Source organism: Fundulus heteroclitus, chromosome 18 (assembly GCF_011125445.2).
Source record: "Fundulus heteroclitus isolate FHET01 chromosome 18, MU-UCD_Fhet_4.1, whole genome shotgun sequence".
In the NCBI taxonomy this organism is placed as follows: Eukaryota; Metazoa; Chordata; class Actinopteri; order Cyprinodontiformes; family Fundulidae; genus Fundulus; species Fundulus heteroclitus.
The window spans coordinates 5,888,520-5,901,362 of record NC_046378.1 but is presented as its reverse complement, the minus strand read 5'-3'; the positions used below and the strand labels follow the sequence as shown (position 1 = coordinate 5,901,362).

Sequence of the window (12,843 nt, the reverse complement as noted above, 5' to 3'; positions counted from 1 at the left end):
TGTACATTGGTTGTTATGCAAAGCTGGAGACCCCAAGATGCCGCTCTTTGCTGCAGTTGTCTAAAAGCAAGCTTTTGATATGTTTTCTTAACTTATCTTTGCATTCTGTTGACTGCATGTTGGTAAGATAAGCAGGTCCTCAACCAGCCTAGTGGCCTGTAGTTGAAACAAACGGGCCTGTGTGACTCGTGATATTTAAATATGAAGTTTAAAGGGATTTGCTAACGATACCAACAACTGTGCTACCAGATCAATTGTTTAGTGTAAGATTTGCTTATTTATGTTATTCTATTATTTTTGCCTCAGTGTGATTTTATGCTTCTTGGTCATGTATTTATTTGTGTCCACGTGTGTGGCTGTATGTATTTGTAATCTTCCCATTGGAGGCTTATGTGAGAAAGTAAAGCCCATAATCCTGTGTGAGCCTGGTTCACGCAGCACACATAAAGCACCACACCGGACCAATGAAGACACCAGGAGAACCTGAAGACGACACTGAATGTCGCCTCTGTACGTATAGATCTCCAATATCTTGGTTGGCGGATGTGAACAAATATAAACTTTGTTTGTGAATACTATTATATTTGACTCACGTTAGGTTGTACAGCGACAGAAAATGGGCAATGTGCTTAAAGACAACTTGGTTTCATTAATTAGTGGGACAGGTTAACACTGAAAGTAGTTTTTTTGTTGTTGTAAACTAATAAAAGGGAAGGGGGAACCAATGTTATCTGTGAGCGCGATGAACACGGACGTAGTTTTCGGACGGACCACAACAACAACAACAGTCCGCCGTTCGAGCTTAGCGAATTGTCCGATTCCTGTGCTGTTTCGCCGACTTTAGAGAATTGCTCCTGCATGTCAGCCCTGACGGTGTAGTGCTGGAGTCCTAGCAGACGGATAAATGTCTGAATCATCAGGTAGGACGGCGGTCTGGCCCCGAAAGGAGGAGACAAGGGGGGTGTACTTATCGCGCCGGCGTCGTCCCTTTAAAACAGGTCTGTCGCGTTTCACGTCCTCTTGATTTCATTCCCAGAGCTCCCTGCAAAAGAAGAAGAACAGGAGGAGGCTCCAGCCGACCCCGAGGTGGGATTTACTCTTTCACATCGAGCTTGGAATGTTTTTTTTTTTTGTTTGTTTTTAAAAAAAAAAAAAGCTGCTGTCAGATGTAAAGAGACTCGGTGGCTGGTTAGCGCCAGGAAGGAGCTGCTCTGTCTCCGGCTGATAGCGCAGCTTGAACCAGAAATGTGTCGTTTCAGCGCGATGTTTTCCACCAGCTAACGCTGTGTCCTCTGCAGGTGCAGTCAGACGACAGCAGTGAAGACGAAGCTGCGGGAGACACAGAGAGTACGTTTAAAAGCCCACTTCATAGAGCTGGTGTAGACACCAGTCTTTGTGCTACGATTTTTTTTTTTTTTTTTACACCTTCTTTGGGTTTTTTATTGCTCAGTTTTCTTTTGTTCGTTTCGTTCTGATGTTTATTATAAATCAATGTTCACTCAACAAATTCAAATTCGGACAACATTCAACAGCAGGAGTTTACAGCACTCCAGGAGTCAAAGAGGACCAGGAAGAAGGAAAAAAAAAAAAAAAAAACTAACCTGCTCCTTTTATACTGCATTACAACACAAGCATATACGCTATATTGCCAAAAGTATTCACTCGCCTGCCTTATGAACTTAAGTGACATCCCGGTCCTAATCCATATAGTTCAATAGGATGTTGACCCCCCACCCCCATCCCCCAGGTTGAGTTCAGGACTCTGCAGCTCACTAAAAGTCTCATCCATGTCTTATGGACCTTGCTTTGTGCTCTGGTGCACAGCCATGTCTGAACAGGAAGTTCCCAGCTCCAAACTGTTCCCACACAGTTGTCCAAAATCCTTTGGTCTGCTGAAGCATTCATAGTTACTTTCGCTGGAACTAAGGGGAAAAGACAACCCCCCCCCCCCCACACACACACACACCCACACACCAGAACCCCTCTTCCATAAAACTTTACACTTGGCACAGTGGAGTCCAACAAGTACCGTTCTCCTGGTGTTACCAAACCCAGACCGGTCCATCAGATTTCCAGATGGAGAGACGTGGGTTCGTCCCTCCAGAGAACGCGTCTCCTCTGCTCCAGAGTCGCTGTGCTTTGCACCACTGCATTTACGCCCTGTTCTTCAGCCAATCTGAAGGCCACGGGAAGTTTAGAGGTCTGCGGCGACTCTGCAGAAAGTTGCCGACGTCAGCCCATCCGCCGCCCCTGCTCCATCGGTTTACGCGGCCTTACCACTCCATGGCTGAGTGGCTGGTGTTCCCGCTTTGTTGTGACGCCGCTGACATTTGACTGGAATATTTAGAAGCGAGGACATTTCACGACGGGACTCGTTGCACAGGTGGCATCATGTCACTGAACGACGCTGGAATTCACTGAGCTCCTGAGAGCGACCCGTTCTTAGACAGATGTCTGTAGAAACAGTCTGCATGCCCAGGTGCTTGATTTTATACATCTATGAGCATGGTGTGACTGGAACACCCGGTTTCTATCATTTGGATGGGTGAGCGAATACTTTTGACAGTGTGGTGCAGCGATCCCTGTTTAAGCATATTGCGTATCCTGCTGATTCTGTGTTGTTTTATGGCCAAACGAAGGTGAATATAATGACCGTCTTGTCCTTGCCAGTGGACTTCCTGCGCAGCCTTTTCTCCAGTGCCATGGGGCTGGGCTCGACAGAGAAGGTTCTGGATGAGCTGTCTCTGGAGGGCGTGGCACGCTACATAAACAGCGGCAAATGTGAGCTTTGTTTTTTTAATTATTATTCTGTTTCACTACTTACTGCTTATTTGCAGGAACATAAACTCACACTGAAATTGTATTTTAAAATCCAATATTTTATTAAAGTACATTTATTCGCAAAAGAAGGAAAAAAAAAAGCCTGTCAAGAAAAGACCACGTAGACCAGGCATGTCCAAAGTGAAGCCTGGGGGCCATTTGCGGCCCCTGGACTGATTTTGTGCCTGTTGTAAGAGTTCTAAACCATAACTGACTTCCTACAGTTATTGAATAAGGAAACGGTGGAATGATGAAGTTCCAGCACTTTTACTGAGAAACAGAGCAGAGATCACATAGATGGAAAGTAATCGCACCCCACGGTCCGGCCGCCAGCCTGTCTGTCCTGTCTCTGTCTGTCTGTTCCTTCGGCTCCCACTAAATACCCGACAGATGGCCATGAGACCAAAACAAAGACAGTCAGATCCTGGACATTCATTATCTGCACAGTAAGATGCAAGCATTTGGCCGTGGCAATCAGCAGAGCCATGGAGCTGAGCCACCCTCCGTGTTGGTACAGAAGGTTTTTTTTATCTGTTTGTTCAAAAACCACAACTTGAATCCCCCACAGTAAACCATCTTCAGTAAAGTCTCCATAAATTAACTTCAGACACTCTTCTGTGATTCTCTCGTCCTTCGGGATTGAGTGGAAGCTTCATGCATTTTATACCACCTTCGAACATTTCAGCTGTCTTTTTTTCTTAGTAACCGCTGTGAAGGGGCTGACATCAGACATGCCAGTGAGACTCACAGCCGGGTGTATCAGCTGGGGGTAGAAGGAGGGGGGAGGCTGTTTGCTTGATGGTGTGCTCTGATTGGAGATTATGAATTATGTAGAAAGACAACCTACGTAGTAAGATAACCCGTTTTCTGAGCTGAGCGTTTTTGAGCAGAGCTGCCTGTCCCTGAGCGGGTTCTTTGGTATTCACTTTTGACATTAACAGGGTCTCATCAGTGCATAACAGATCATATTACACCCCTAAAACCTCAGAAAAATGAAATTCAAATCTGCTTTGAATTCTTTTATTTAAATTTGCTAAATACACCATATGTTTTAAAACAAAGGCAGTACCAAATCTTGTTCTTGCTGGAACCAAATTGCTAGACCAAAAATAATTCTTTTTTTTTTTTTTTTTTTTTTTTTTTACAGTCGATCCCAAAATAATTTGCAAACTAGGTGACCATCTTTGAATTAATTTTATGGCAAATGGGCAAAACCTTTTTTTTTTTTTTAACATCGGATTGACACAGATTTAGACATCCCTTTCCAACAGAAAATCTGACTAATTTGTTCGTTTCAAATTATCATATTTTTCTAGAGCAGGTTAGAAAATTAACATACTTTTTCAGTTATTTATTTGTATTCATGTTTTGGCCCTCATGTACTTTTAACTTGGCAATTTCGGGCCGCGTGCAGAAAAGTTTTGACGCCCCTGATGTAGACCATGAAGATTAACACGTGCTTCATTTCAACAGCATGTTGTCCTTTCTTACCCGATTTGAACAGAGGAATTTGCCTCTAAGTCGCGTCATATGTATGCACACGGAAAACAGGAAATAGTGGACCAAATGTTCCTAGAAGCTCTGTTCAGTTTAAAACCATAAAGTAAAAAATACTGATACTTTCATCTTAAGGGGATGTCTGGGCTACCAACAGTTTTACATCTGATTTTAGTTTATTTTTTAGAAACATTTCTCTCATAACATGGACTTTTCTAATCACAGAATAAATGTACTTGCTTCAGTGAGAGGTTATGTTGCTGGAGTACAACATGAAGCGTGTAAAAGAAACATTTTTAATGTTTTTCCTTTCCAGTGGTGCAAATAAATGTGGGGAGTGCTGAATTGTTTATTAATGTGCTAATGAGTGTCTCTGTGCATCCAAACAGGTAAAAACATCGTCTGTATGGTTGGGGCAGGAATATCAACATGTAAGTATGTCGCATTCATTTTGAGAGAATAATTTATTGATCATTATCAAACAGTTCTTGTTCTGTGTGAGTGATTCCTCGTGATTTCTGCCTCCACAGCTGCTGGGATCCCAGATTTTCGCTCTCCAGACACAGGCCTCTACGCAAACCTGCAAAAATACAACCTGCCTTACCCGGAGGCCATCTTTCAGATCGATTACTTTAAGGTCTGTTGCAGATTGAGTCGCGTCTCTTAACACAGCGTATCACCATTAAACTCTGGCACCTGAACAAACAAGAACTTTGCATCATTTCATCACAGAAACATCCAGAACCATTCTTCGCTTTGGCCAGGGAGCTTTACCCAGGACAGTTTAAGGTACAACACACAGACTGCAACTTGACAAAAGCTGTTTTTAGCTGTCAGGTCTACTAAAGACTTTTTTATTTTATTATTTTTTTTACCAATACTTGGTTTCAGCCCACAATCTGCCACTACTTCATAAAGATGCTGAAGGACAAAGGGCTTCTGAGACGATGCTACACACAGGTGCGGCGGAGACAGAGCATGTTGCTGCAAAAGCGGTTATAAAGTTGACTTTAAGCTGCTGTATTCTTGTGTGTGTGTGTGTGTGTGTGTGTGTGTGTGTCTGTGTGTGTGCGTGCAGAACATCGACACCCTTGAGCGAGTGGCCGGGCTGGAAGGAGAGGACCTGATCGAAGCACACGGAACCTTCTACACCTCCCACTGTGTCAGCTTCTGCTGCAGGAAGGAGTACAACCTGGACTGGATGAAAGGTGCTGCCTCATTTTCCACACGTGACGTTCGCAGATGTGAGATTCTGATTTTTGTCGCTTTGTGTTTTGTAGAGAAAATCTTCTCGGACGCGATTCCCAAGTGTGAAAAGTGCAGCAGCTTGGTCAAACCAGGTCAGTCGTTGCGTTCGTTCATTTTACCTGGATTCTGCACATCACCGATTTAGTTTCAGGTTTGCTGAAGATCCCGGGTATTTGCTCACCGTTCTCCGCGTCTTGCTTTACTCAGATATCGTTTTCTTTGGGGAGAACCTGCCGGCCCGTTTCTTCACTTCCATGAAGATGGTGAGCACTCGATGCCTTGGCCAGGACTTAACCCCCGCATAAAAAACCAATAACTGTCGCACCTTTCTTCCGCTGTCAGGATTTTCCCCGGTGCGATCTGCTCATAGTCATGGGCACGTCTCTGCAGGTGCAGCCCTTCGCAGGTTTAGTCAGCAGGTACTCCGCATTAAGTCCAGTGGGTTGTTGTAGGATGGCAGCATTTATAATCTGATCGTGTAATTCAGTCATCAGCCAAACTTTCCCGTGGTGTCGGCAATAACCTCACCTCAGATTCTTTCATCCTCCTATATTTGACGTTTAGGGTTTCCAAAAGTTGCCCCAGGCTGCTCATTAACATGGAGAAAGCCGGACAGGTGAGCCTTTATAACTCCATCACCATTATTCTCTGTACGTGCTTTCTTCACACTGTCTGCTCTAAGCCACTGACATTGCATGTGTATGCGGTTGTCTGCAGGCAGATCCCATGTTGGGATTGCTCGGTTTCGGAGGAGGGATGGACTTTGACTCGGACAAGGCGTACAGGTGATGCTTTTATGCTGCAGCGTTATCTCATGAACTGGTTTATATAATTATTGTAACGTTGCAACTTTATTACCTGTTGAGGACACATTTATTTTAATTGGAATCTATTTACGAAGTTGGCTGATCGTAATTTTGAGCTTGTCCCGGTGACCGGCCTGTTGGAAACATTCCCTAAATGTACCTGAGCACTACCAGTTCCTGATGACAACACTGTGCAGCGTAAACGTTGGTACTGAATGAGGAAAACTCAAAGTTAGCTATTTTCAGTGGCGAGGGGAAGTACAGTCATGTAAGGAACTATTTAAGAGGAAACAGTATTTGCATCAAAACATGTATGTTGTTCGTTAAGGCTGCAGAAAGATCAAGGCTTTCAGCATATAACAGACTGAGTTCTGTTCGATTTTTTTATTTATTTTTTTAAATCTTTTTTTGAGTTTTCAATAGTGTTGCACCGATACCGATACCAGTATCAGCCGGGGTGCCGATACCGCACTAAAATGGTGGTATCGGTATCGGCGAGTACCAACAAATAGGTCACAGATACCATTTTGATGTTTGTATGTCACTTGAACGCAGCCTTCTCTCTCCCGACACTCACTAGTTCTACTGGATTCACTTTGTATTAGTCTTTTTCTTGCTTTACAAAGGTAGCAGCTTGACAAAGGCATGATGGCAATTATTTTACATCCAAGTAGTATGCAGTTCTTACTATATACACACACATCAATTTCAAACAGATGGTATCGGTATGGAATCGATATCGGCCGATACTGCACAGCCAGGTATTGGGTATCGTATCGGGGCCAAAAAATGGCATCAGCGCAACACTAGTTTTCAACCCCTGTCATGGAACGTGTTGAACCTGGAAGCGTTTTAGAAATGTTAGAACATACACAATGAGGTGGCTGCTTCTAGCCGTTTGCCTGATACCCACAACAATGGGCAGAAAGAAATGCTTTGATCACTCTTCTTTGTACTTGTAAGGTTTGCAGACAGAGGCAGAAACCTTGTGGACTTAAAAACAGTTTTCTGTGCTTCAGTGAAGCACAGAAAACACCAAAAGGAAAAAAAATTCAGACGTGATCCAAGCTCTGGTTTTTATATATATTTGCAAAAAACAGCTGTTCTTACGTTTTAAAGCAGAGGAGCAGGGGTTCCACTTTCTTCAATCACAGCAGAAGAACTAAAAAAAAGACACCCCCCATTTAAAGAACTCTGCTTTTAAAAGCATCAGCCTGTACCATCTCTAATTTCAGGGGTGGAAACATTTACATTTTCTATTTGGGACACAATCAACTAAATTAAACCTCTAGAGTAAAACATAACATAAATCCATTTACATTCAACTTAAACAAATTGAAGAGAAACAGTAATCCAAATCCAAACAAAACCCAAAACATCTCCCCTCCCTCTCAGTCAGTGTGGATATCCACTAATGAGGCTGACTGGAAACATCAGGTCCTTGTCAGCACTGCTCATGGGCGTGTTTCCATGGCAACACCTGAACAGGTGACCTCAAAGAAAAAGAGAGTGAGAACAAAAAAAAAAGTTCTTAAAGTTACACCAATAAAGGCAAAGACTTAAACCTTCCCCAAATTACAAAATTTTTTAAAAGGCAGAAAATGCCTGTTTACAACACCTATTAGTGAGGGGGTAAATCCCTCACAGTACTTATACAAATAATGAATGTAATTGTCAAAACCTGTGGTAGCGGGTGAAGACATTTAAAAATTAAAGATTAGAAATTGGACTCTAAAATCTGATCAGTGCAAATCACTTTTTTTTTTTTTTACCTAAATATTTATGTCTGAGTTTTAACGCCTTCGTTTCTGGATATTTTAGTCATCATGCAAGCTATTAATCACCAGAGGGCAGCAAAGTCTCCTGCATCATTTATGTAGAAATGACCGAACCCACGCACACATGCCCAGTCATGTCCCACTCATTTAGTAATTTCCTTCCACTTGAACTTTGTTGTGAACTCTCAGGCATCAGTCATCTCAAAGAAAATGTCACTTAAATAAAAGGCTCAAGGCTCTAAGAGGGTCTTTGTTGCACGAGAGACGTTCACATTTAGGACGTAATGCTTCAGACACCAGTGTTGAATCAAACAACTGCGGTAAAAGAGAAAAACGCAGGACCGTTTTAGTTTTGAAGGGTCCAATTGGTGTTTTGAAGGATCTCTGTGCAGATGGAGGGGAAAAAAGCTTGAGCTAGCAAAGCGCTTTCTTAAAGATATAAAGGTTCATGAAGATGGCTATCAGAGAGAGACACCAGCAAAGTAATCAGAGATCAAATACATTAACCCATGTACAGCAGCACATGCAGCTTTTTCTCAGGGGTTTCATGACCCAACGGATCGTTCTTAAACAACACAGCAGTCTGCTGGAATCTGGTGCTCTATTTGCTATATTTTTCTGTCCAATTGACAGATCGCAGCTGATTAACACACCCTGGTCTGCAGGAGATTAATGCGGTCAGCATGTCCTGTTTGGAGGAGACCGTGTCTGAGGACTTGGGGAAGGCAAATTCCTTACCTTGGCAGAAGTCAGCGAGTTGGTTAAAAAACCTCCCCGGCAGTAAGGTACCAAGTGGGGAAGAGATTTATTCCTAGATGCTGAAGGCTCTGGACGTGGTTGGGCTGTGATGGGCTGAAAGCACACGTGACGTGGCAGACTGGGGGTGGTTGGTGCCCCCTGGTACTCAAGAAAGGAAATCAAAGCTCATGTTCCAACTCACAAGGGATCACGCTTCCCAACTTTCTTCCTCTTCCTCTTCCCTTGGACTAGGGAAGCTCCGGGTCTGACCGGGTGTTCATCCTCAGATCCAGGAGGAGCAGTGTGGCTTCTGTCCAGTTCCACTGAACATCGGTCTTTACCCTCGCTAAATCGTAGAGGAAGTTTGATTCTGCGATCTACATGTGTTCTCAGGATTTATTGAAGACTTGCAACTCTGTGCCCCGAGGGCATTTGCGGCAGGGTGCCGCATTAGAAAAGTCTAGAAAAGTTTGTTGTTACGTCACTCCTTGTATGTTGTTCAGGTGTTTTTTTGATGTCTACCTCAAAATGCGAAAAAGTAAAAAAATAAATTTTAATGACCTCATCCAACTTTATTAAAAATTTTCAACATGATAGTTTTATATGCTGCTTCTCATTGGTATTCATTTTTGGGGAAGTATGGATGACACAATTAAAGATTTTTAAAAACAAGACTTGATATGGTGAAAAGGTTCAATAAAGTTTTTTTTTTGTCCTTCGTTTCAGAAACTGGAACTCATATATTATATAGATTCATTACACATGGGGTGAAATAGTTCCAGCCTGTATAACTTAATTATGTAATTATGATGGTTATGTCTCACAGTTACTGAAAACCTAAGACTCAGTGTTTCAGAAAATTAGAGTATTGTGGAAAAAGTGAAATATTGAAAACTCATGGTGTCGCACCCTACTCACCTGCAGAGGTCTCCATCACTAACTACAGGTAGACTGAGTTTCACAAAGCAAATCTAGCCCATTGGTAGGGTGCTGGTTTGACGGGTCTCCTAGTTACCACGTTCACTTATTTCTTCTTTTCGACCCACTGTGTGATGCATTGACACCCAAACTGTGAGGTTCAAAATTACGGCATGACACATTTCGGCTACATTCTCAGCTGACATGTGCTCTAAATTCTTTGTTTCACACATTTTCACCCATCTTTGAACATGGAATTGAACTATCATGAGCTTCAAGTCTAAACATAATTTAAAACTATGACGGATGCATTAGATTTTAAATATATTTACATTTTCATTCATTGTATATTTGGGCTGGGCTTTTTTTGTTTGTTTGTTTTTTGTTGAACAACACATAATCTAAAGTGGCCTTTTGTGTTGAATTCCTCTGGACAAACAAAACTGCAAGAAAAATCTAAATTTACCCAACGTTGGATTAATTAAACACACAAATCATGCTTTTGCATTGTGTTCTTTGCGATGGGAAATAAAAATGTGTCGTGAAGTCTTTTCAACACTCTGACAGGTCATCCTTTTTCTCGCTTGCAGAGATGTTGCTCACATCAACACGTGCGATGACGGCTGCTTGGCTCTCGCTGACTTGTTGGGTTGGAAGGTGAGCTTCACGGTCTTCTCTCTGAGACTTTCATGTGTCGCCTGCAGCTCTGCAGCATGAAGAGCGGAGCTCGGTCATCAAAGGATGAACAGACATAATCATAATGCTGCTTGCTCCTCGTTCCTTATCTGAAAATGCATTTAATGTGGGTCTAGCTGTAAAACATCGGGTTTGGTCACGTTTGCGAAGAATGCCTGTTGCTGATAATCCTTATTTTATATAGTGCATGCATATTGGGATAGACAGTAGGGCTGGATGATAATTCAATAACAATATATATCAATCAATAGACGTATATCGATTATAGAAAAAAAGGGTCACAAAAAAGTTCAATAATTTTTTTTTCCTTCCTTTGGCATTCTAGCCTATCATGTAGGTTAATATTACAGTCGTTACGTCCTCCCAACCAATCACAACGCAGACCCAGGAACACTCTGCACCCTGAGCTCCGCCCCCCTCAGAGTTCAGAAAGCATGCATTCTTTTTTTCTTTTTTAAAAACTTACAGTTTTGGTTAAACGTTGGTTGAATAAAGGGTTGAGTTTGAATTCAGTGTTTGTGAGTACTGTAACTAAAAACAGGTCATCAAGAAATAGCGTAAAATGGCCAGGGCTGCACTTAAAATATATGTTTTGAATTAGTTGATATCGATCAATATGATTTCTGTTTTATCGATTATGCTTTTTTTTCCTATATCATCCAGCCCCAATAGACATTGTGACACTTACTTTTCTTTTTTTTTACTACTTCCGGTCAGAGTAAGCTATTGTTGGGGTATACTACCCCCTTCTGCCCTGAAACTTAATGACCACCTGTCCATCTTCGACTGAGTGTTCAGTGTTTTATACACACTCTACAAATGCATCCAGGTGGTTAAAAAAATAATACTTGATTTAAATAATAGGTCAGGCTACCGTCCGTTGGAGCCAAACATTCAACATGCTTAATGAATCGTCATCGGTGCAGACAGAGTGTCTGCATAGCGTAGCATAAAATAAAATCGTTATCAGGTCATTGCTATGAGATTTGCGTAGCAGTTTTCTAAATTTGATAGCAGTGGCACCTATGTCTCTCATACGTCTAAATTGCGAAGCTCATGCTAGTTGGAGGTAGCATGCCGTTTGCTACAATATCAAGGAAAGACGATGCTTTAAGTTTCATATCTTCATACTCCATAGTAACAAAAGGCATAAATGCATTAGTGGGACACCATTAAACACAAAGAGCAAACTTGCCTTTTTTATTTCTTTTTGTGCTCACCTGTCCTCCATTATGTGCCTTTTCTACATTGATCCTTGTTTTGTTTTCACATCCATCCAGTCGGAGCTGGAGGAACTTGTGAAGAAAGAGCACACTAGGATCGACAGTCAGGACAAGGAGAAGGCTGGGGAAAGCAAAGGAGCCGCAGCCAAGGTTGCCCCAGCTTCAGCTGAACCAGGATTCAAAGCAGAGGAGTAAACTGCTGACGTGCAGCCTCGTTTGATTAACAATACAAAAGCGTTTTCACAGTTAAAAATGTTTAACCAGATGTTAATATATGAGGGTTTGTTGTTGGGTAATGAGGCTGGGTTGGGTTTCTGCTACACTCTATACTCTGATTTGAGGACGGCTTATTGGAGTAATTATGCTTTCGTTTATATCGGGCTCTTTACTAATATTGTGATGTTTTCCACAACCTTTAATTTTCCCCACCTCTAGATCACCGGTTTCCTCGCACCAAATGAATATCATTGTACATAGCTTTTAGCCCCATGCGTGGAAACTTGTCTCTGCCCTGCTTCTTAGCGTAAATGACTCCTAATAATTGACGTGTCCTAACAAGCTGCAGCGCTGCATTTATAAGTAAGTGCATTAACGATTTCTCCCCCCCAAGCTAAATTTGTTTCATCTGATAAAACTGTCACTGTTTCCGTCAGAAAATTAACTTCCTGATTGGTAAAAATGTTGATCAATTTGATAAAAAGTCTGGTAGAACCTCCAACTTGACCTTATTTCCATACCATCACTGGCTTTTACTTTTGTTGAACTTTTAGTCATTTATTATCTTTTCATTTCTAAAACTATAAGACATATTTTTAAATGTAATGTTCATCATGAAACAACAGAAAGAATTGGGATCAGTCTCGTCGGTCGAGCGCCACCTGGTTAATTTGTTTTTTGCTGAATGAAATTAGATGGAAAGCGATGCATGGGCATGAAGAAAGGAAAATGTAGAGAAAAAAAAACTGTTATCACATTTTTAAGACGAACTGAATGAAAGATCTGAGAGCAAAAACGTGTAAAAATATTTAAGTACTGACCTGGATTCAAGTACTTCAACTTGTACTGATTATAAAAACCAATGCAAATTCCTGCAATAAATGTTCCCTTTGTTCAACTGAA

The 12,843-nt window shown here is 41.8% G+C and overlaps 1 protein-coding gene across 2 annotated transcripts; it reads left to right on the top strand.

Annotated features, from left to right (window-relative positions):
- The first annotated feature begins 437 nt into the window (after positions 1–437).
- sirt2 (sirtuin 2 (silent mating type information regulation 2, homolog) 2 (S. cerevisiae)) lies at positions 438–12,843 on the top strand. 2 transcript variants are annotated; one of them, XM_036149907.1, is made up of 16 exons: positions 438–510; positions 1,037–1,086; positions 1,299–1,347; positions 2,671–2,781; positions 4,707–4,748; positions 4,848–4,954; positions 5,050–5,106; positions 5,209–5,277; positions 5,396–5,525; positions 5,598–5,657; positions 5,773–5,828; positions 5,908–5,984; positions 6,130–6,181; positions 6,283–6,350; positions 10,396–10,462; positions 11,782–12,843. In XM_036149907.1, coding segments are annotated over exons 3-16 (1,035 nt in total). In that variant the 5' UTR covers positions 438–510; positions 1,037–1,086; positions 1,299–1,346; the 3' UTR covers positions 11,920–12,843. The 2 variants fall into 2 exon arrangements, with proteins under 2 accessions (XP_036005800.1, XP_012711569.2); XM_012856115.3 differs by lacking the exon at positions 438–510 and adding an exon at positions 744–920.

Coding starts and splice junctions, on each gene's coding strand:
- sirt2 (XM_012856115.3), top strand. Junction 4,955..5,049: donor TTCAGATCGATTACTTTAAG/GTCTGTTGCAGA, acceptor ATTTCATCACAG/AAACATCCAGAACCATTCTT. Junction 5,985..6,129: donor TTCGCAGGTTTAGTCAGCAG/GTACTCCGCATT, acceptor TTTGACGTTTAG/GGTTTCCAAAAGTTGCCCCA.